This window comes from Lagenorhynchus albirostris, chromosome 4, assembly GCF_949774975.1.
Source record: "Lagenorhynchus albirostris chromosome 4, mLagAlb1.1, whole genome shotgun sequence".
Classification (NCBI taxonomy): domain Eukaryota; kingdom Metazoa; phylum Chordata; class Mammalia; order Artiodactyla; family Delphinidae; genus Lagenorhynchus; species Lagenorhynchus albirostris.
In genome coordinates this window covers 134,310,680-134,335,349 of record NC_083098.1, presented here as the reverse complement: position 1 = coordinate 134,335,349, position 24,670 = coordinate 134,310,680, and the positions used below count along the sequence as shown (strand labels likewise).

Sequence of the window (24,670 nt, the reverse complement as noted above, 5' to 3'; positions counted from 1 at the left end):
GCTTTTCTAACCCCCAGGTTACAGCAGCAGGCTCTGCTGAGTGGCATCTCGCACGGCGGAAGTTCTCAGTCCACGCAGGCGGCGGTGGGTTCGAATTTGGGGATCATCTTCATCCCAGGTCCTAATAAGGCACTACGGGTAAGGTGCCTTTGTAGTTAGCCGAGCAAGAAAACCACAGCGCGTAGCCACCTCCACTTTCCACAGGGAGAAGGGACAGCCCGCCTGCCCACCTCACTCGGCCCGGGACCCCCGTATCTCCCGCCAAGCCTTGCGCTCTCAGTCCTGCCTACTGGCACGTAGGCAAGCGCGGCAAGAGGCTTGGGAAGCGCGGCTGGGACCGTCTACTTACTCAATGGCCGCTTGGTGGGCGCCTGCTGTCCAGCTGGCCGAGACTCCGAACACCGCGGCTCTCTAGCCTCTCGGGACTCGCCTCCTTTCTGAGGCCCAACCGCAGCTACAGCAGCCTCTCCAGGAGCTGAGAAGCGACGGGGAGCTGACAGGGAAGCTGGGGAGGAGGACGAACCCTGGGCGGGGTGGCTGTTTGGACACGCCCCCGAACCCTCCCTGGCTCTTCCGCGCCTTGTTCCTGGAGGCGGAGAGGCCCGTACCCTGGAGGAGGATAAGGACTTAGGGCCCCGCCCTTAACACTCATCATCCTCTCGGCACCGCCCCTCCTCCCGGGGGCCCCCGCCTCTGACCTGGGGTGCTCCGCCCACTCTGGTCTCTGGGCGTGCACGCGCACTTGCTGGCCTGTTTTGACAGCTTCAGGCTGCCTGGAATGGGAGGGAGCAGGAGGTATCGCGAGAGTTGGCCCCAAGCTTTGTGGGAGCAGTAATTATGGCGAGCTTGGGGGTAGAGGCTGAGCAGGAGCCGCTCTTAGGCCACAGCATACCCGGAAGCAGGTGAGCGGATGTTGGGGGAAGGCCTTCTGACCCTCCTGCGCTATTGGGACTGGTCCCTTTCCCTGCATCAGGCTTTGTGGGCCGAAGGAGGGGTGTCAGGGTGGCGGGAGCCGGCGGCAGGTTGCGCGAGACTTGGAGATGCGCTTTCACTTCCGCGGGGCGCCTTGAGCCGGCGGGTTCTGTTGAAGGTGTTGAAGAAACGCAAACTGCCTTTTGTACCTTTACGCCAAGCCTCTGCATTTGGCCCTTTACAGAACTGATTATACGTTTCACACAGTTTTATTCGAGACTTGAAGATACCGGTCTCAGTATTCACTTAACTAATTGCCTGATAACTTCTTGATACTTTTTTGCAAGTAAACCTAAGATGAGCTCCCCTTTGTCCTATGTCAAATGTATAAATAAAGACTAATTTTTAAGCATTTAAGGGATGAAGTGTATTTTGACCCTTATTATTCTGGTTATTTTGACCCTGGAGTTGTTAGAGTTTGTTTCTTACTCTGCAGTTATGTATTTAAACCTTTAGGAAAACGAAGTTAAGTATTATTTTAAACATATATAATTATTACAGTAAATTAAATTCACAGGTAAACTTCAGCTGTCTGTGACAGCTGTATATATGTGGAGATATGTCAGTCCCAACATCCCAATTCATCCCACTGCCCCCCCAATCATAAGTTTGTTCTCTACATCTGAGACTCTATTTCTGCTTTGCAAATAGGTTCATCTCTACCATTTTTCTAGATTCCACATATAAGTGATATCATGATATTTGTTTTTCTCTTTCTGACTTACTTCCCTCTGTATGACAATCTCTAGATCTGTCCACGTCTCTGCAAGTGGTACTGTTTCCTTCTTTTTATGGCTGAGTAATATTCCATTGTATATATGTTCCACATCTTCTTTATCCATTTCTCTGTCGATGGACATTGAGGTTGCTTCCATGTCCTGGCTGTTGTAAATAGTGCTGCAGTGAACATTGGAGTGCATGCATCATTTCGAATTATGGTTTTCTCTGGATGTATGCCTAGGAGTGGGATTGCTGGATCATGTAGTAGCTCTATTTTTAGTTTTTTAAGGATCCTCCATACTGTTCTCCATAATGGCTGTACCAATTTACATTCCCACCAACCGTGTAGGAGGGTTCTCTTTTCTCCACACTCTCTCCAGCATTTATCGTTTGTAGAATTTTTGTTGATGGCCATTCTGACCAGTGTGAGGTGATACCTCATTGTAGTTTCTCTAATAATTAATGATGTTGACCATCTTTTCATGTATTTGTTGGCCATCTGTATGTTTTCTTTGGAGAAATGTCTGTTTAGGTCTTCTGCCCAGGTTTTGATTGGGTTGTTTGTGGGTTTTTTGATATTGAGCTGCATGTGCAGTTGGTATATTTTGGAGATTATTCCCTTGTCAGATGCTTCGTTTGCAAATATTTTCTCCCATTCTGAGGGCTGTCTTTTCATTTTGTTTATGGTTTCTTTTGTTGTGCAAAAATTTTTAAGTTTAATTAGGTCTCATTTGTTTATTTTTGTTTTTATTTTCATTACTCTAGGAGATGGTAGAAAAAGATCTTGCTGTGATTTATGTCAGAGAGTATTCTGCCTATATTTTCCTCTAAGAGTTTTATACAATAGTATCCAACCTTACATTTAGGTCCTTAATCCTTTGAGTTTATTTCTGTGTATGAGCACCAAACCTTTTTTAAAAATCACTTTGTTTGAAACCCTTTGGAAAATGTATTTGTCAGGTCCCTGATTTACTAAATGGAATATATGGAATGTAATTTTGTTTACATTTTATCTTGAGATCATTAAAATGAATGTCACTGCTGAAATATATTGTGATAGAGTGACATCCTCCGGGCCTAATAAGGCATTTGGGACTATGTGCTGCTATACTGATTTGTTCTACAGTGCTATACTTTTCACATCTATTTTTCATTTTTCAGCCTATTCTGTTTCTGGCAGACTATTCCTCATCATGTTTTTGTTATCTGTTGGCAACCTCTGTTTTTGTTGCTGTCTGCAAACTTCTCCCAACTTTTCTTTGGGACTTCTAGTTTGCTGTGGCTTTGAAAATCATGTATCTAAGCTTAATAGAATTGTAGGGAGTTAGAACATGGAAGCTCTGACCGAAAGCTAAAGGTCTCTCGTATTAATCAAGTGCATGAGCTTGAGTACATGGACTTTGTGATTTTTGGATTTCTCAGCATTGTTTTTGCTTCCTCCTAATTCTTGGTTGTTTTCCAGATAGATTTCAGGATCCTTCAGTTATGGTTAGATGTATTCTTATGGTACATTCTGTCACTTTGTCCAAATAAACCTACTTTAAAAGGGGTTTTTTTTCTTTCTCTTTTGTTCAAGTAATTGATGCTCATTAGGGTCCATTTAAATTCAGATGTTCTGCCTATCTGAATTTAATTTCTAGATTTAGCATTTTTAAAATAAAAAGGGAGTATTTTGAGAATAATTCAATAAGTGTACTGTCTTTAAAAACGTAGATTCCCTAGTAAAGGGAACATATGTAAAACTAACTGGCAAGCCCTGTTCACTTTGAGTAAATTGCAAAAAGATGAGCCTAGTTCACCACCAACCTCAGCCTTTCATCAAGTCCTCAGGAATCCCCACTGACCTTATCCATAGAATTTAAGAGACCAGGGTTGGCAGACTTTTCCTGTAAAGGCCCATATGGTAAATATTTTAGGCTTTGCAGGCCAGGAGGCAAAATCAAAGTTATTATATAGGTACTTAGATAACAAGAAAGAAAATAAATTTCCACAAAATTTTGTAGTAATGAAATTTAAAATGTAATAATAAATGAGTACAATTTTTTGTAATACAAGTCTAATAATGAATGTTATTGTTCATTGTCAATGTTATTGTCAAAGTTAATGTTTTCTGTCATGAAATTGATCACAAATATTCAACTGTAAAAACCATTCTTAGCTCATGGGCTACACAAAAACATGTGGTAGGCCAGATTTGGCCTATTAGACTGTAGTTTGCTGATCCCGCTCTTAGAATATCCTAAAGTATTATAGGTACTTAAAATTTTTCTTTGCAACGTTAGCCTAGTCTCTGTAAAACAAATATTACTAGAACTTATGGTTGTATACAAGATACTTTTATAGAACATTCTCAATTTATTTCTGTCTTTTAATTTCTATAACTTTTATACCATTACACTATTTTGTCAGTGACCACACACTGCTTTCTTTTTCCTCTTGCAATATGGGTTCTTTTTTGCTGTTCAGTAGTTCACAGATGCTCTCTCTGGTAAAAGTACAATTTTATTTTCCCCCTCAGTAAATCCATGTGTATTCCTCATAGTTTTTGAGTCGCAACTTTGATAAACATGCTATCATTTTTTAAAAAATTATTATTTATTTATTTATTTTATTTTTGGCTGTGTTGGGTCTTCGTTTCTGTGCGAGGGCTTTCTCTAGTTGTGGCAAGCGGGGGCCCCTCTTCATCGCAGTGCGCGGGCCTCTCACTATCGCGGCCTCTCTTGTTGCGGAGCACAGGCTCCAGACGCGCAGGCTCAGTAGTTGTGGCTCACGGGCCTAGTTGCTCCGCGGCATGTGGGATCTTCCCAGACCAGGGCTGGAACCCGTGTCCCTGCATTAGCAGGCAGATTCTCAACTACTGCGCCACCAGGGAAGCCCCATACTATCATTTGAGGTATAGTTTGTAATGAAAATTTTGGACAGGACAAAACCCTTTAGCATTGCAACTTTACTTGAAGGAGAATCTCAAATGGAGAACTAATACCAGAATACAGCAATGATAATAGAAAGGAATCAAAATGTTAAACAAATCACGTTGGAATGTAATAAAAATGGTAACTTGATTGAAGGACAGTTATATTCTCCTATGTTCCTACTATCTCCAACAAGGAAGAAAGATACATTTCTTCACCAAAGTTATACTTTTTTTTTTAATTTTTATTTTTTTTTGGCTGCGTTGGATCTTCATTGCTGTGCATGGGCTTTCTCTAGTTGTGGAGAGCACGGGCTACTCTTCATTGCAGTGTGCAGGCTTCTTATTGCAGTGGCTTCTCTTGTTGCAGAGCATGGGCTCTAGGCACGCGGGCTTCAGTAGTTGCAGCATGCAGGCTCAGTAGTTGTGGCGCACGGGCTTGGTTGCTCCACGGCATGTGGGATCTTCCCGGGCCAGGGATCGAACCTGTGTCCCCTTCATTGGCAGGTGGATTCTTAACCACTGCACCACCAGGGAAGCCTCCACAGGTTCGATCCCTGGCCTGGGAAGATCCCACATGCCGTGGAGCAACTAAGCCTGTGTGCCACAACTACTGAGCCTGAGCTCTAGAGCCCGCAAGCCAAAACTACTGAGCCCATGTGCCACAACTACTGAAGCCTGCATGCCTAGAGCCCGTGCTCCGCAACAAGAGAAGCCACGACAATGAGAAGCCCATGCACTGCAACAAAGAGTAACCCCCCTCACCGCAACTAGAGAAAGCCCGCACACAGCAACAAAGACCCAACACAGCCAAAAATAAATAAATACATGAATAGATAAATAAATTTATTTTAAAAAATAAGGAAAAGTAAAATTTTTATTTTGAAACATTTTAAATCCGTAGAAAAATTGAAAAAACAGTGCAATAAATACCTGATTACCCTGTCATTGTTAGCCTTTTCCACACTGCTCAAATCTTTCTACACATACACACACATACACACACACAACCACCCCTCTTTTGCCAGACTACCCAAAAGTAGGTTGCAGACATTATGGCACTTTATCCTAAACATTTTAGTCTGCAGCCTCCATCTCCCCAAAACATAGACATTCTTTTACACAGCTATGTCACTGTACCAGAGCTAGAAATACACTACTAATTCAAAATATCATGTACTATACAGACTATACTCATATTTTTCCAGTTGTTCCAAAAATGTACTCTACGGGTATTCTTTTTTAAATAGGATCTGATTAATGTTCAAGCATTGATCCTTATGTCTTTTTAGACTCTTCCAACCTAAAACTATCCCCTGACCTTCTCTTTTGTTCTTACTAACATTGAATCTTCTGATAAGTCTAGATTAGTTTTCTGTTTTCTTTGGAACTTCTCACGTTCTGAATTTGTGGACCATTTCTGGGTAGATCCTGGTCAAACATTTCTGGCAAGAAAATCCCATGGCTTATGTTGAGAACATCCCAGTGTATTCTGTCAGGAAGCATTGGATGCCAGGCCATCCCACTGTCGGGGATGCCACGCTTGACTACTTGGTTAAGAGGGTGACTGTTATATCTCTCAATTATAAAGGCTCATTTTCCATTTTCTGATTAGTGGATCGACAAAAGAGTGATACTTTGAGGACTTTTGACCTTCCAACCAGTTATTTTAGGATTCACTGATGATCTTTGCTTTCATCCATTATTACATGGAGAGTAAATGGTGATTTTCTATCATCCCTTCAATATTTAATAGCTGTCATTAAAAGAAGAAAGATTTTTGGGGCTTCCCTGGTGGCGCAGTGGTTTGAGAGTCCGCCTGCCGATGCAGGGGATGCGGGTTCGCGCCCTGGTCCGGGAGGATCCCACATGCCGCGGAGCGGCTGGACCCGTGAGCCATGGCCGCTGAACCTGCACGGGCCGGAGCCTGTGCTCCGCAATGGGAGAGGCCACAACAGTGAGAGGCCCGCGTACCGCAAAAAAAAAAAAAAAAAAAAAAGAAAGATTTTTGACTGACCTTCAAGTCAAAGTCACTCAAACAAACAATTTTATTACATTTTTTTTCAGAATCAGATTATTTACTTCTCTTAGTTCCATAACTTAGATAAGATATGAGCAAATTGGTTATTTGAAAACGTTCAGGTTTATTTTAGTGATAGTTCTTATTCATGATTATCAGTTAGATTTCTGATCTCCAGAAAATAATAATGAGTTCATTAAAACTATAATAGTAACCCAGTACTTTAAACTGATACAAGAATTCAGTGCTGTGGGATTGAATGGTGAATACCTTTTGCTGATATGTAATAATAGCAAGTCCCCTACATACAAACAAGTTCCATTCTGAGAGCGCATTCGTAAGTCCCTAGGTACCCAATAACACAATCGGCTATGTAGTACTGTACTGTAATAGGTTTATAATACTTTTCACACAAATAACACATAAAAAACAAACACAAAAAAATAAACATTTTTAACCTTACAGTACAGTACCTTGAAAAGTACAGTAGTACAGTACAACAGCTGGCATACAGGGAATGGCATCGAGTGAACAGGCCAGAAGAGTTAATGACTGGAGGAGGGAGAGGAGGTGGGAGATGGCAGAGCTGAAGGATCGACAGCAATAGGAGACAGAGGGCAAGCTGCAGTTTCACTCATGCGTGACGTTGGTGGCACAGGTTCTGGTTCCTTGCTGGATTCAATTCTATCTACCCCGTTGAAAAAAACGATCCAATGATGTTCGGATAGTAGCTCTTTTTTTCTCGTCATGGATGACACGGTAGCACTGGATTGCATTCTGAACGGCTGCTGCAACCTTCATGTAATGTTCTACGTTCAGGTCCTGTGCCTCACAAGCTAACAGTGCCGCCTCAAATAAAGAGAATCCCCTTGCCATTTCCTGCTACGTGAATCTCTTCGGTTCTTCAGTTACTTCTCCTTCCTCTTGTCTCTCTTCGTCCTTTCTCTGGGTCTCCAGTTTCATCAGGTCTTCATTAGTTAGCTCCTCGTGTTGCACAGCAAGGAGTTCGATGAAGTCGTCCTCTTGCAGATCTAGCTCCGGCTTCTCGCTGAGGGTCACTAAGTTGCTGAAGACCTCTTTGGACTCCTCATCCAACTTCTCAAATCCATGAAAATCGTGAACAAACTGCAGGCAAAGTTTCTTCCAAACCCCATTGATGGTGGCGGCCATAACCCCACGCCAAGCAGTCAATGTTTTTTGTGGCCTTGTAGATGTTATAGTCCTTCCAGAACTGTTGCAAGGTTGTTCCTGATTCATCAGTCACCTTTACTGCCTGACTAAAAGTGTAACGTGAATAATATTTCTTGAAAGTGGCTGTAACTCCCTGGTCCATAAGTTGGATGAGGAACATAGTACTTGGTGGCAGATGCACTACTTTGATGTTGGGATGAAAGTCGTTCATGAATGGGGGGTGGTCTGGAGCATTATCGAGCAGCAAAAGAATGTTCCAAGCAATAGTTCTCTACCTCCGGGATAAAGTGGTGGAAAAACCAATCCTGGAAAATGGCCTGTGTAACCCAGGCTTTGGGGTTACTCTTCCACACAACAGGAAGAGAGCCCTTGGCTATATTTTTAAGGGCTCTTGGGTTCTCTGAATGATAAACTAAGAGAGGCTTCAGCTTCATATCGCCGGAAGCATTGCCACCAGACAACAGAGTTAGCTTATCCTTTGCTGCTCTATAACCTGCCATTGACTTTTCCTCCTTACTGATGTAACTTTGGTCTGGCATCCTCTTCCAGTACAGTCCTGTCTCATCCACATTAAAAACCTGCTTGGGTGAGTACGTGCCTTCATCAATAATTTCTCAAAGCGTTTCAGGAAATTCCCAGGCAGCTACCGTATCTGCACTCGCTGCCTTGCCGCTTACTTTTACGTTGTCAAGGTTGGCTGTAGCATTGAACTGATGAAACCAGCCATGACTGGCATTAAAAGATGCGCCCTTTGATTCTTCACCGTATTTCTTCTTCAAGTCTTCATAAAGTCTTTTGGCTTCCACTTGAATCAGCATTAATCTGAGTGGGACTCAACACTGATACTGATCCTGCATCTACACCCTGAGAACTTTCTCCATCTCCGTCATTTTTCCACACTTCTTTGATATTATTGTCGACATCATTGGCACATCAGACTTCATGTATTCCATGATCTCGTCCGTGTTCTTAGAATCGTGCTGATGGTTGAACGATTCATGTTATAAGAATGAGCGACGTCAACCATCTTTTTGCCTCGTTCCACTCTCTCAATTATTTTCACTTCTGTTTCTGTCGTTATCACTTGGCACTTCTTAGCGGTACCAGACACATCACCGCTGCTTTTACGCTTGCTTCTGGACATCCTGGGCTTGAAATAAAGATACTGTTCTACTGTACTCTATACAGTACTGTACAGTAAAGTACACAAAAGCACAACCACTTTTAGAGGATGCACACATGTGACAGTGTTTGCCAGACACGTGAACTAACTTATGTGATTGGACATGCGAACGCATATTCGCATCTTTGAAAGTTTGCAACTTGAAGGTTCGTGTGTAGGGGACTTCCTGTATCTGCACTATGTATTCCAAATTTCAATATATTGATTTGCAAATACGAGCATCTGGGGTTCTGCTATTTTTCAGGTATGCGACATTACAGTATTTTTGTGGAACAGCATATACAGTGTTAAGCACTTCATATATATTATATCAGGAACTGATATATCTGGCACGTAATAGATCTAATAAATGTTATTTCTCTTCTTCATTCCCTCTCTAACATTCCCAGTCATGTCACATTTAAAAAAAACATAATTTCTTTTTTGAAGACTAACAGTACGAAGTCTATTTTAGAAAATAATTTTGGAACATAAGGTGGCATTTTGTCTGTTGTGCTTGTTTTAATTATTTGAAAACATATAATGCTTATATTAGGGTAAATTTGTTAACTCTTTTTGTGTGCATATGTGAAAATGTAATGGGTACACATGCTAACGTTATCACCTGACAGGTAGGCTACGTGGTTAACATACTTGCCCTTAATCCAGGTCCAGAGTGATAATGAAAGGTCAACCCAGTCTGGAGGGGCCTTGGTCTCTCTTTGGTCCACTAACAGAGCTTGTCTGGTAACCTGTGTTGGAGCAAAGGCAAATATTTCAGGAGGTTCCAGGGCTACGAATGTCTTAGGTCATATCAAACCTTCCTGGTGTCACTTTTATATTAATTTTGCTGAAAGTACCCAACTAAAATAGCTTCCTACAGCAAAGTTAATTTGCTGTCATCAAGTAGAGCATGTCATAATGATGACAGTTATTATCGTTTAATAGTTACTAGTTGTATATCCCACCTGTAGGAGATCTAATGGTTGTAGCTAGTTTATTTTATTTATTTGGATATACTTTATTCATTTTGTCAGTTTAGCAAATTTAAACATGCTTGATTCATAAGTTTATAGCATGCCAACAATAGCAAAATAATTGGTTCACAAAATGTTTTGCCTTTTTAAGCTGCCTCATGTCTCCCAACTTCCTATGCACAGTGATCCATAAATACAATCCATGGAAATTAAAAGATATAATACTTATTTATAGATCAATTAGTATAGTAAAAACCAATATTAGTAAACTATACCTCTATCATATAATTTTCATGACTTTAGGAGAGAGAAAATAAAATTATGCCACAGAAAGATTTGCATGTACTGAGATAACTTTATACTACATTTTTCTTCTTTATACCTAGAGAATGGGATATTATAGAAACTGAGGAGCATTATAAGAGCCGATGGAGATCAATTAGGATTCTGTATCTTACTATGTTTCTTAGCAGTGTAGGTAAGTATTTGAAATTATACATAATTTTAAAAATTTAGATAAAATATATTTTAATGTCATTTAATTAAAATTATTTTTTTATTATGGTAAAAACCACATAACATAAAATGTACCATCTTAACCATTTCTAAGATCAGAGTTGTTAAATATCCCTACATGGTTGTGTAACCAATCTCCAGAACTTTTTTATCTTGCAAAATTGAAACTCTATACTCATTAAACAACAACTCATTTCCCCTTCCCTCAACCATCATTAACCATCATTTTGCTTTCTGTTTCTATGAACTTGGCTACTCTAGATAGTTCATATAAATGAAATCATACTTTTTTTTATTTTTAATTTTGTGATTTTTTAATTTTGTGATTAATTTATTTTTTTTTAATTTTGTGATTTTTTTTTTGTAATTTATTTTTTTTTAATTTTGTGATTAATTTATTTCATTTAGTGTAATGTCCTCAAGGTTCATCCATGTTGTAGCATGTGTCAGAATTTCCTTCCTTTTTAAGGTTGAATAATAGTCTGTTGTATAAATTGTAGGAGAGGGAAAACTTTTCCTTTACTTTCTTAGGTTTTATAGCTAAGAAAGTAAAGGAAAGGTTTTTAATTTGGGGCCTGCAAATTAAACTGACAAAAGGCAGATCAACAGGAGAAAAGCATAAAAATTTATTTGATGTTAATATTTTTATGTGAGATACGGGGCTTCATAGAAAAGTGAAAACCCCAAAGAAAGGGTTAGACTCAGGGACTTATATACTATTTTAAAAACGGTCTCTAATTGTGGAGAGGTGACTAGACAAAGAAAAGGGGTTAGCTTTCTAGGGATGGTAAATTGTGGGAAAGTGACTAGGAAATACATGGGGGAAACTAATGGAGGATGAGGGTTATTTGAGTAAGGTTTGTTTGTGCAGACTCATCTCAGCATTGATGCTCCATCTGCAGTGATAAGAATATTTTCTTCTTCCTGGTACTGGAAGAGCACATTTCTCAGGGGAAATTTATGCCCAGTTTTTAGGCAGAAAGGGGGAAGACAGAAAGCCCTTCTGTGTCTGCTGTTTGTTAGTTGCCTTCAGCTCAAAATAATCAATATGCCAAAGCAGCATATTTTGGGGTAGAATGTTCTGATCCCCTTCAGTATATACCACATTTTGTTTATCCATTTATCGGTTGATGAACATTTGGGTTGATTCCATATCTTGTTTCTTACAAATAGCTGCTGTGAACATGGGTGTGCAAATATCTCTTTAACATCCTGCTTTCAGTTCTTTTGGGTATATATCCAGAAGTGGAATTGCTATATCATATGATAATTCTATTTTTAACTTTTTGAGGAACTGCTATACTTTTTTCCATAGCTGCTGCTGCATTTTACATTCTAATCAACAGTCAGGGTTCAGATTTTTCCACATCCTCACCAACTCTTATTTTATGTTTATTTGACATTAGTCATTCTAATCGGGTAGTAGCTTATTGTGACTTTGGTTTGTATCTCCTTACTCACTTACTTACTCTCCTTACTCACGTTAGGCATCTTTTCACATGCATGTTGACCATTTGTATATTTTCTTTGAAGAAATGTCTGTTCAAGTCCTTTGCCCATTTTTTAAATAAGGTTGTTTTTTGTTGTTGAGTTGTAGGAGTTCTTTATATATTCTGAATATTAATCCCTGATCAGATATATGATTTGCAAATATTTTCAACCATTCTGTGACTCTTTTATTCACTCTGCTGATTGTGCCCTTTTATTCACAGAAGTTTTAAATTTTGATGTAGTTTAATGTATTTGCTTTTTACTTTTGTTGCCTGTGAACCTCATTTAACTTTTATATTGACACATACCAATAGTAAAGTCCAAGAATATTAATCTGTATAGCTTGATTATTTTAACCTATTAACATTATTTCTGAAAATATATTTACTGAAAAAGTTAACCTTTATGAGGAAAAAAATTTTTAATATTAAGAACTGTAATTATGTTAAAAATGGTAAGGAATGAAAATATATAGGAATTCTCAATACTGTGATAGTTTATAAAGGAATGTTTTAGGGAATCAATTTTTTTTCCAATCGTGGACTCTAAGTCCATAGGCAATAATTTTACAAATGGTTTCTTTCCTGAGATGGATTTAGTGAAGGTCATTTGACTAAGTTGTTTTCCATATCCTTTCCATTTATCCCAGGTCACCCTCTTGTTCTCTCTCTCTCGCCAGTCTTCTTTATGATTCAATACTGAGCAAAAATAGACTTTAAATAAAGCTAAAACTAAAGAAAAGTACAAAATAAAGGATATTTTCAACAGTTTTTTGGATTGTATATCTATTATTATGCTTTCCACAAATATCAGGAAAAAATGTTGATTCAAATTGGCTTGAACAGTAATTTGTATTTTCTTATAAGATATCCATAGTGGGACAACTCCAGGTGAAGTTCACTGGCTCTGCTTCTGAATAAGTTTTTTGGTTTTGCTCTCTTCTACATACTGCCTTCATTCTTAGGCTATAGGAGGGATGCAGCAGCAGTTCCACGTGTCACATCCTTCCACAGTAATTTTTATTGATTGAAAGGGACTTATTTTTTAAACCTCCAAAGAGACGAGGAGTCCTTTCTTGGAGGTCCCAAAGTAGACCTCCCCTTATTTCTCACTGGTCAGAATTGGGTTACCTGTTAATTTCTAAACCCATCATCAGCTGGGATAGTGAGATCTAATCAGGATCTACCCTCTGGAATTTGGAGTGGACACAGTGTCCTCTAAAGCCTGTGGCTTTGTGGAGGAGTGATGGATACCTCAATACAACCAGGATTCTATCAGAGAGGAGGAAGGGGGCAAATGAATGTTGTGTAGGTAACAATCTCTGCAACAGATTGTTTTTTTATTTAAAGCATTTCTAATTTTTGTACTCATTTATCTAAAATATAAGTAATAATTTCAAATTTAACAGCAAAAAATTTTTTAACTTTAGATTTTAATTGGCATGTGAAACATTTTACCTGTTTACAAGTTTCTTGATTGTGAGATAGTAGTCTTATTTTCAAACATTAGTTGATTCTTTTCATCAAGTCAATGTGTTAATTCAAAATACACTAAGATGAAACTAATAATTAAATTATTTTTTAAAACAGACTTTTAAAAAGGAATGTAGTACTGATACTGCAACAACATAGATGAACCTTGAAAGCATTATGCAAAGAAAGAAGCCAGACACAAAAGACCACGTATTGTGTGGTTCTATTCATATGAAAGTCCAGAATAGGAAAATCTATAGAGACAGAAAGTAGATTAGTGGTTGCTTAGGGCTGTTGGGGAAATGATAGAGGATAGAAGAGTATAGCTAAAGGGTCCAGGGTTTCTTTTCGAGGTGACTAAAATATTCTAAAATTGACTGTAGTCATGGTTGCACATATCTGGCACGCTAAGAACCATTGAATTGTACACTTTAAATGGGTGAATTCATTGTGAATTATATCTTAATAGAGCTGCTTTTTTAAAAATAGCCTTGATAGAATTGTGCTTGGATGTGCCTAATATTTAAAATCTACAAATAACATTGGAGTTTATCATTACAGTTCTCAAGCAATAAAAGCCAGCAGAGATAATTTTCTTTTAAGGTATGCCCATCTTGAGAAATTCTGGTTCTTTATAGCCACTGCCCCCTTTAAAGATCATTTTCCTTCTTCTTAGTCCTCCCTACAGTGAATTATCTCTCCCAAACAACACAGATTAGAAGTCTAGCAATTCCTCTATAACAAAGTAGCCTTACCTCCATTCATTTCTGCTATAAAAACTTAACAGAACTCTCAGTAATTTTCTTTTCTTTTTTTAAAAAATAAATTTATTTATTTTTGGCTGCGTTGGTTCTTCGTTTCTGTGCATGGGCTTTCTCTAGTTGCGGTGAGCAGGGGCTACTCTTCGTTGCAGTGCGCGGGCTTCTCATTGCAGTGGCTTCTCTTGCTGCGGAGCATGGGCTCTAGGTGCACAGGTTTCAGTAGTTTTGGCTTGTGGGCTCTAGAGCGCAGGCTCAGTAGTTGTGGCGCACGGACTTAGTTGCTCCACGGCATGTGGGACCCTTCCAGACCAGGACTCGAACCTGTGTCCCCTGCATTGGCAGGCAGATTCTTAAACACTCTGCCACCAGGGAAGTTCCAGTAATTTTCATTTACAGTAAAGACACGTGAATAAGGAGAAATAGGTCCTCTGCTTTTATTATGTTAATTGTGGTGAGGGACTATAATTATATATATGTTTTCCAGCCTTTAATATTTATTTTCCTTCTGATAAATAAAACTCCATTGCTTAATAAATTAGACATTTGTGGTTATAAATTTGTAAATTCATAATGATGTTTTAAAATCCATGCTATAGTTCAAAAATTTGTATCTATAGTGATGAAATTATTATAAGTATAAATAACAGAATTTGCCTCTTCACAGGATTTTCTATTGTGTTAATGTCAATATGGCCATATCTCCAAAAGGTTTGTGCACTTTATTCGTCTCTTATGTAGCTGTAGTAGTAATAACTCTTATGTAGTTTCTAGAGAATCTCTTTGGTATTCAGAGTTAATCTTTACTAAAATAACTTGAGATAATAATTCTTCAAAAGAGGCTTATAAGTAAGGTGACTGTATGCTTGATTGTGCAAACCAGAGCACTCTTGGAGTGAAAAGAGTGCTTTAGCAGGATTATATCCAGACAATTGCAGGCAAATGTAGATGTATGGTCACCTACTTATTAGCCACTTTCCCATCCCATCCATACCCCTTCCCTAATAAAAAGGAAACTAAGCTAGACATAGTCTGAATTCCTATAATGTATAAATGATATTGCTATGGAATAACTTGATGCTTTCTGATAGAATAATTTGGGTTGTCAGGTGACATTGTGAAAAGAATAGACAATACATGTGTTTTGATGCTGTGGTTACTACATGGGAAGGAGGGAGTGACAAGAAGATGCAAGTTTGGTGGGTACTCTAACATCAATTGATCATCAGTTGATGATCAAGTCCTGTCAATTCTACCTTTTTAAAAAATATATTTGACATATAACTGTCAGTTCTGTCTTAAAATTCCAGTAATGAATTTATTAAAAATCAGTATTTAAGGTAGACATAATTAATCTATAATAATATTTCAGTTAAGGTTCTTGAAGGAGTTCCTCTGTGCTTCCTAACTCCTCTTCACTCCTTAACCTGCTACAATCTGATTAACTCCTCTGCTACCCTGCAACTGCTCTTGATGAGGTCTCCAATGACTTAATCGCTCACCAAATAGTAGATACTTTTCAGTCCTTACTTTAGGTGACATTTGGGTAGTGTTTGACATTGTTGTCCTCTCTTTGCTTCTTGAAACTCTCTTAGCTTCCATGACATTACTCTTAACTCTTTATTCTTAAATTATTTTGTGTATTTTTCTTTATCAACTTGCCCCTTATATTTTGGTTTTCTCCAGAGGAGAGAGAGAGAGAGAGAAAGAGACAGAGAGAGAGAGAGAGAGAGAGAGAGAGAGAGAGAGTGTGTGTGTGTGTGTGTGTGTGTGTGTGTGTGTGTTTCAGCCTAGATACTGAGCCTTGGCCAATATTAGATCTATAGCCAGTAATTTATTATATCATGTACTTGGATGAACCTAAGGTCCTCAGATCTTTACACTTTTTCCTCCTTTTTTTTCTGGAGTGCTTTCCTTCTCTCCATCTCTCCTTTCCTCTGCCATTCCCTTCTTCCCCTTCTTCTCCACTATTTTTTATTAATTCTTCAAGGCTTTGATCCAATGTCACCTCCTCTGAAAAGCCTTTTCTTACTGTCCCTCAACCCAGTTTGCATTAGAAGGTTTTCCTATGTGCTTCCATATCCCTTTATCATTAATACTTATCATTGAGTGTTGTAACAGCGTTTAAAAATTATACCTATTATATAAGAAATTTATTGACATCTTATATTTCATTTTAGATTTTTTAGTTTTTAAAATTTTTTTTTCTTTTCTTTTTTTTTTTTTTTTTTGCGGTACGCGGGCCTCTAACTGTTGTGGCGTCTCCCGTTGCGGAGCACAGGCTCCGGACGCGCAGGCTCAGTGGCCATGGCTCATGGGCCCAGCTGTTCCGCGGCATGTGGGATCTTCCCGGACTGGGGCACAGAACTCGTGTCCCCCGCATCGGCAGGCGGACTCTCAACCACTGCGCCACCAGAGAAGCCCAGTTTTTATAATTTTTAACTTAAAAATCCTATTTTCTTATGCTATCTTTTAAAAGAAATATAGGAAAAAAATACACATTTTACTTTTTAGTGATTTAGTGCCACATTTTCACTGCCATTTTCAAAATTAATTTAAACTAATTAAAAATTTATTTTACATGAAGTCATTACTCATGACACTAAAAATTCTTTCCATACTGGCAGAATTATTAGAATTGGAACAGAATATTTAACAATTCTGGAGCAATATCTTCTGTGCTAAAATATGTATTTCCATGTATAAAAACTCTTGATTTCTATGGTCCCTGTATCTAGTTTGTTTAACCTCAAAATTCTCAAAAGAAAGGTATTTACAAAATTAGGTCTACTCAGCATAATAAGTTGAATTTTGAAAAGGTACACTCCTTTCTCCAGATATTTGTAATCTCTTCAAAGGTAAATTTATTGAGGGCACATGAACATATCACTAGTTCTTTGGCAATACAAGCATAACATTTTCACCAAAAACCTTGTGAGTTAATTTTCTCAAGTTATTTCATAATAATATTATAGCTCATTGTGTGCCAGGCACAATACTAAATCTTTCATCTAAATCATCTTTTAATCTTCATAACAACTCTGTGAGGTGGTCATTATCACTCCTGTTTAACAGATAAAGGACCTCAGACTAGAGCAGTTAGGTAGCTTGCCCAAGATCACACAGCTAGAAAATGGTAGAATCAAGCCTATATGAAACCAAAATCTGACTCTACAGTGCTATGTTACCTACTGTCTTAAGATTTTTCATTCTTTTTTTAAAATGTTATTTGTTTATTTTATTGAAGTATAGTTGATTTACAGTGTTTCAGATGTATAGCAAAGTGATTCAGTTATACACACACACACACACACACACACACACACACACACACATACACACACATTCTTTTTCTGATTCGTTTCCATTATAGGTTTTTACAAGCTACTGAATATAGTTCCCTGTGCTATACAGTAGGTCATTGCTGTTTATCAAAATTTTCATTTTTAATTGAAGGCTACTATCTCTTTTACGATAATATGTTACCAAATATTACTTAGCTTAAAAGTCATCTGTGAGAAAGATAAAAAGCTAGGCCCAACCACCTCTCTAAAACCCCCAAACAGTAAGTTATCTGTCTGAAAGGAATTTGGCACTGCTGTGAATCGCTGACTTGTGCTTCTGGCCCTGGCTGATAGACAGCTATCAGCCCAGTGATTCCGTAGCCTGTGTTGCCCAGAGTTGTGATTGATTTCCAGGAAAACTCATATTCTTAAACCCAGATTTTGAATTGGAATGATAGGTTATCTGTAGGCCCAGGGACATAGTGGGACTACTCATGCATGTTACAATAAAATATAATAATAAAACTGACATATCAGTAAAAACAAAATACCAAGAAATATTAATTTTTTATGTATAGGTAACATTCATTTAGTGCATACTATAGGCAGACATCACCCTAGGCACTATACATGTCTTGGCTTAAATAATTCTCATAACAACTCTGTGAAGTTACCCCCATTTGACAGATAAAGAATTAAAGCATGCTGGTTTTTTTCCTCAGCTACTCAAAAATGTAGGATTTTTCAGAATCAGTTAAGTAGAACCTGGTTTGGAAACTCCTTGATGGCAAGAACTGTGTTTATTCAATTTGTATTCATATAGCCTCACACAGGTTTTGTCGCAGAGAAGTCTTTAGTGACTGTTAATTGGATGAATAAGCAATAATCTATAAGTAAATAGTTGAGGAGGCTTGGAACACATCTCAGCTCCCATAGTGAAGCATTACGAGTTCTAGAACTTTGACTTTGTCAATATTATTAACATGTTTAGAGAAGAATGTTTTGAAATTCAGTACTACGCACTGTGGGCTTTTTTTTAAGAGAAGAGATGCATCTAACTTTCACTGAAGTGTGCAAAACCAAACAAGTTTACAGATAATTACCATACAATATGAGTGGGTAAAAGTCTTAAGAGCTTGATGTGTGAGTGTGTGTGCGTGTTCACAGGGGAGAGGGAGCTAGAGGGAGAGGCAGAGAGGCAGAGAGGCAGAGAGAGACAGAAGGAGTGGGGGCTGGGGGAGAGAGGGACATACACACAGACTGACACAGACAGACAGACATGGGGGTTAGGGAGATGTTGCTGATCCAGACTAAAGAGATCCTGGAAGATTTCCCCAAAGCAGTTATATCTGAGCTGAGTTTGGAAGGCCTACAGAAACTGGTCACCAGAAGGGGCAGTCTGGGCCACGGAGTAGGAGTTTGGAAAGGCATTCCTGATGGAAGGGGCAGTAGAGGATCCTGTGCAAAGGCCTGGAAACAAAGAGCTTGACTCATTTTGGAAACTTCAAAACATTCTGTGTGGCTGGAAGTTAGAACTGGGGGGAGGGAGCATGCAGAGAGATGAAGTTAGAGGAGAGACAATGACCAGCTTGTGAGCTAGTTTTACATAATAAGTAGTTTAGACTTTATCCTGAAAACAATATGATAGAGATCATTAGAGATGGCCAGAGGATTGGAAACAACGTGCTGTTATTACTATAAGAGAGAGAGAAACACACAGGAGCACAGATAACAGTTCAATTACTGAACTGATACCTTCTGTTGTAGTATAGAACCTGTATCTTCCAAACCATTTTACTTCCCTGTTACAATTCTAGCAGAATTCTAGGAGATTCCAGTTTTCCAGTCATTGTAAAGAATAGTATCCAATAAAAATAGCAAATGTTGTTAAAATTGTTAGAGCCATCTTCAAGAGTCAGCTCACTTCTGTCCATGAAATGGACACTTGACTATTATGATCAATTGATATCCTGAGAAGACACTTTTATCCTTTTGCTTTCAAACCACTAGACATTTAATATTAAAATTGTTTTCATTGCTTTTTTGAAAATTAATTTTTAAATTTATATGACATGAAGTCCTTATACTTATTCACTCTTATTTCTCATCCCACACAAACAGAAATGTGCCTAAATATCTTCATTTTAAGCTCTTTAAAAATATCTTTGGAAGAGAAAAGGCCATGGTTTTCCTTATTAAGTTGTTCTACCACTTATCCTATATATGTTTAAACTTATGTCCTAAAATTTAATGGCTCTTATTTTTCCAAATTATTATATAACCTACCATATTTTTAAAAACCCCATCTGTTGATTTATTCCATAGTCCCTTTTGTAAGCTAAAATTTTCTGTTTTCTGAAAGTATTTTCTGAGTTGTAATCATTTGGTTTTAACCTCAGTATTAATGATATATAAATCCTCTTTGGTAGAATCCTGGATTGTGTATGCTGAAAGGAAGAATTAGTAGTAGGTTTAATGAGAGAAATTTTATTATTGTCTTTAAGCATTTGATTATTGTGCCCAGTTAAAAAAAATAGATTCACAGTGCTAATGGTTGTTTAGTTTATAGAGTAGCATAAGGTAAATAATTGTATTTACTTTACAAGAATTAAAGAATGGCATATTATTTTTATGATGTTATTGTTAGGTATATAATGTGATTTTTTTAACAAGATTTTTATGACAGAATTTCTATAATTGTTCTAAAAGATGAAGTTTCCTAAACAGTTTTCCTTGTGTATAGTGAATTGTTAACACATTTAATTGTAATGTCAGAAGTTTGAATTCCTTACTGTAAGTAATGGTGTTATAAAACTTATGTGTTAGAATTATTGTTTTTATTTTTTTAATAAGAAATGTTACATGGTCAGAAAAAATGTATTTGGATTTTTAACTTTACTTTTCTCGGATAACAATTCTTAAAGCATTGTACTTTTTTCTGCAGATTGATCAGACTGCCGATGCAAGTTTTTTGGGCTGGGTTATTGCTTCTTTTAGCCTTGGCCAAATGGTAGCTTCACCTATATTTGGTTTGTGGTCTAACTATCGACCAAGAAAAGAGCCTCTTACTGTTTCCATTTTCATTTCGGTGGCAGCCAACTGCCTCTATGCATATGTCCAGGTTCCAGCTTCTCATAATAAATACTACATGTTGGTTGCTCGTGGATTGGTGGGATTTGGAGCAGGTAATATGCATGCATGTATATTTTTGGTTGTGTTGGACTCACATTCATCCTGACATTTATGTCCTTCTCTCATCTAGGGTCACCTCTTCTCAAACTCCTATACGACATTCAACATACAGATGTCTCATTGCAAATATCTTTCCTATCATTTTGCCTTTGCTCATGATGTTCCCATTACCTATAGTTTCTCTCTTCTGTTCCCATGATTCTTCATCCTTCAAGATTCAGTTCAAGTTCCACCTCTTCCATGAAGCTTTCTTAGGCTACACTACTGCTTCTCCAACATGTCTCTGGCATTTGCTTATATACTGTTTTGCACTGTTTTCATCCCTTATCACCAACTAGCTAGTAAACTTAGTGTAATTAGAGACAATCTATGACTTTTGAAAATATTCTCTAGCCCCTAGCAGAGTCTCTTCAACATAAATGCTCAGCAAATTTTTTTGACTCAAATTTTTAGGATTTTTTTTTTATAAACATGCAGAGTGTGTAGCATATTTCTTTTAAAACAATGTAGCAGTTAGTAGGACTCCATTCACTCAATGCTTTCTCGGTATTTAATGATGAAAAAAGTTTAAGTTTCCTGTATGCCATTTTTTCATTCATTCACATCTTTAACTGTGTTTTCACAATACTAAAAGTAATATTTTCCATTAATTGATACATTTGTTCACTATACATGCCTTGTATAATCATAAAGAGGAAGCAGTAACTATGTTGTAGGTTAATATTTCTTCTTCTGTATAGAGCCAAATTAAGTCGAATTTTTATAAACTGGAGAATATTTTCTTTTACTTTGTATTATTGTGTCTTTTCTTAGGAAATGTAGCTGTTATTAGATCATATATTGCTGGTGCTACCTCTCTTCAGGAAAGAACAAGTTCCATGGCAAACACAAGTGCATGTCAAGCATTAGGTTTTATTCTAGGTCCAGGTAGGTGTTCTTCACTTATCATTACTTGGATTTGAATTGGGAAAACTTTTGAGGTTCAAATGTTAGATGCAATTCAAGTATAAAACCTCATAGCTGAAGGCAAAGGGAGAGAAACTGATATTTTTTGATCTAGCAGTGAGGCTAGGCTCTTTATATGTGTTAACTCATGTTCCCTAAATTAAATGTTATTAGTCCCACTGTACAGATTAGGACACCAAGGCATAGAGAATCTAAGTAACTTATCCAGGGTCACCCTGATATTAAATGGGAAATATGAGATTCAAACCTCACTGTCTGATTCCAAAGTATACGTTCTGTCAGATAATCATTTAGCTTGACATCTCAGCAAGAGTTTGCTTTTTTTTTCCTGTTTATGAGAAACAAAATTCTTTTAATTGAAGGATTTGAGGAAAGTTATAGGAGTTTTTTTCCCCTTTTTGCCCATACCTTTAAGACTTTTCTAAGGTTGAAGAAAATGAAAGAGTTTAAAAAAGATTTACTAGTCTCTTCTTCTTTCCAAGCTTTCATAGTTTAATGAATATAAAAATATATTAATGAGATTTAATATTTCCCTAAGGCCAATTAATTTTCTGCTAAATGAGTAGAGAAATTAATTTTTTATGCCTAGCATAACTTTGAAAAGCCATATAATTGGCCCATGCTTTTAATATTGGAGTTATAAATAGAATCAATTTGAATCCAGCTCAGTTTACTTCATCATTAACACCCCAACCTCCAGTTTCCATTACTTTGCTTCAACAGAAGAAAGCCTAATTCATCATTCACCAGAATCTGGTATTTTAGTTCAGTGTTCTGGAATAAAATATAAGCAGAAATCTAGAACAATTGAACCTATTGCCTTACTATATGCATGAGGGCATAGTCTGGGTCTTTTTAAGCTTACCACTCTACCCTCAGTTTCTAGCACAGTACCTGGTATAGGCTTAGGTTCTCAGTAAGTATTTTGGCCATCTATTTTAAAGATTATTCACGGGGCTTCCCTGGTGGTGCAGTGGTTAAGAATCTGCCTGCCAATGCAGGGGACACGGGTTTGAGCCCTGGTCTGGGAAGATCCCACATGCTGCAGAGCAACTAAGCCCGTGTGCTACAACTACTGAAGCCTGTGCCCCTGGAGCCCGTGCTCCTCAACAAGAGAAGCCACCGCAATGAGAAGCCCATGCTCACCTCAATTAGAGAAAGCCCGCTGGCAGCAATGAAGACCCAACGCAGCCAAAAATAAATAAGTAAATAAAATTTTTTAAAAAAGATTATTCACTAAAACATTTTATATTGAAGATGAGTAAATGTAGGCCTGAAAAGATTAGATGACTTTTCCAATAATAACCACATCAATAAGCACAAACATTGAGTGCTAACCATATGCTAGATGCTGTTCTAAGTGCTTTAGGTGCAGTATTTTACTTAATCCTCACTCTAAGGTTACATGTAAAGTCCTGGCAGAACGAGATATAGAATATAAATCAGGAGAGCAAACCAATACTTACCCAATCTGATTTTTGCCACAGATCCAAATTGAAAGTGGTATTAAATATATATAATTTAAGTACCATATACACAGTAATATTTTAAAATATTGAGTTAAAATGTGACAGTTTCGGGCTTCCCTGGTGGTGCAGTGGTTGACAGTCCGCCTGCCGATGCAGGGGACACGGGTTCGTGTCCCGGTCTGGGAAGATCCCACATGCCGCGGAGCGGCTGGGCCCGTGAGCCATGGCTGCTGAGCCTGCGTGTCTGGAGCCTGTGCTCCGCAACGGGAGAGGCCACAACAGTAAGAGGCCCGCATACTGCAAAAAAAAAAAAAAAAGTGACAGTTTCTTATAATGAAATTGATTAAACTTTAATAATTTACTTATGGAAGAAATTGTATAACTTAAATTTCATACAGAGATGTATTTTAAAAAAAGAAAATACTGACAAGTTATGTTAGGCATGCCTGTACATCAGTGCTTCTCACCCATTTTTTATGTTATTGTCTCCCTAAGGAGGCTTTTTAGACATTTCTTTCCTAATCACTCCATCCCATGAAATTTTAATGCCACAGACCTATATTGTATATGTTTTATGTACTGTATGCATATCTGTGCTTTATACAGAAAAAGAGTAAATGTTTTGCCTCTCCCCACCAAGAACCAATTTTCTTGCCCCAGTTGAGATGTCTGAAGCAGATAGATGATTCCATATATTACTTCCAATTCTATGGTAAATATTTCTCACATTTATTTTAGCCTGTGCCTCCCATATAATAATTAATCTGTATACATTTTATTTTAATAAGTTTTTCAGACTTGTTTCGCACTCATTGGAGAAAAGGGCGTGACATGGGATACCATTAAGCTGCAGATAAACATGTACACAGCACCAGTTTTACTTGGCGCCTTCCTGGGAATTTTAAATATTATTCTGATTCTTACTGTATTAAGGTAATTAGATAGAAATGATAAAACTACTCTTGTAGATTGTGAAATTAAATAAGCATTATCATTGTTGGAGAATTATTGTTTCTATGATGTCTTTATTTGGTTTTTGATGTCTAGTTGTGTTCATATTTTCTTATCAGCTAACGCATGTGGTACTGACAACTAAAATAATAGATGATGAATAAGAACAGATTATAAGGTCTTTAAAGATTCAAGGTTTGGTCTTGGTCTACTAATGATAGATTTCTAAGTAGGGGAAATGGCATGAAAGCAACATTTTAAGTAGATTAATGATTAGGTTCAACCTTAGATACAAAAGTTACTCATAATGTGTATCTCTTATCTTTTATATATTAGAAAAAAATTTATAAAACTGCAGAAGTTTTATAAATTTTATATTTATACTTTATATTTCTTTGGAGTGTTTTATCCAAGAGTCCAAAATGTTTATAACTCATGTTAAAAATCATTGGAAAACTTCAAATACTGATTAAGGCAGCTCATGTGTGCTCTTGGATGAATTGAGGGTTTTTTCATTTTATATGATAATTAATAATAATTGTAACTTGTATTTTAAAAATTTTATCGGTTATATATCATAATAATTTCATTACTCAGAAGACAGTAAAAGAAACTATA

At 37.5% G+C, this 24,670-nt stretch overlaps 1 protein-coding gene across 6 annotated transcripts in view; it reads left to right on the top strand.

Annotated features, from left to right (window-relative positions):
- The first annotated feature begins 766 nt into the window (after window positions 1-766).
- The window catches only part of MFSD8 (major facilitator superfamily domain containing 8), a 69,171-nt gene continuing 45,267 nt past the window's right edge, over window positions 767-24,670 (top strand). For 2 of the 6 annotated variants that reach the window (XM_060148694.1, XM_060148693.1), the window contains exons 1-6: window positions 774-902; window positions 10,340-10,431; window positions 14,858-14,901; window positions 20,419-20,659; window positions 21,480-21,593; window positions 23,890-24,034. In XM_060148694.1, the coding sequence (XP_060004677.1) occupies window positions 838-902; window positions 10,340-10,431; window positions 14,858-14,901; window positions 20,419-20,659; window positions 21,480-21,593; window positions 23,890-24,034 (701 nt within the window). In that variant the 5' untranslated portion in view covers window positions 774-837. Of the gene's footprint in view, window positions 903-10,339; window positions 10,432-13,952; window positions 14,036-14,857; window positions 14,902-20,418; window positions 20,660-21,479; window positions 21,594-23,889; window positions 24,035-24,670 lie in introns of those variants that run through there. The other 4 variants (XM_060148695.1, XM_060148696.1, XM_060148699.1 and 1 more) reach the window with 4 other exon arrangements.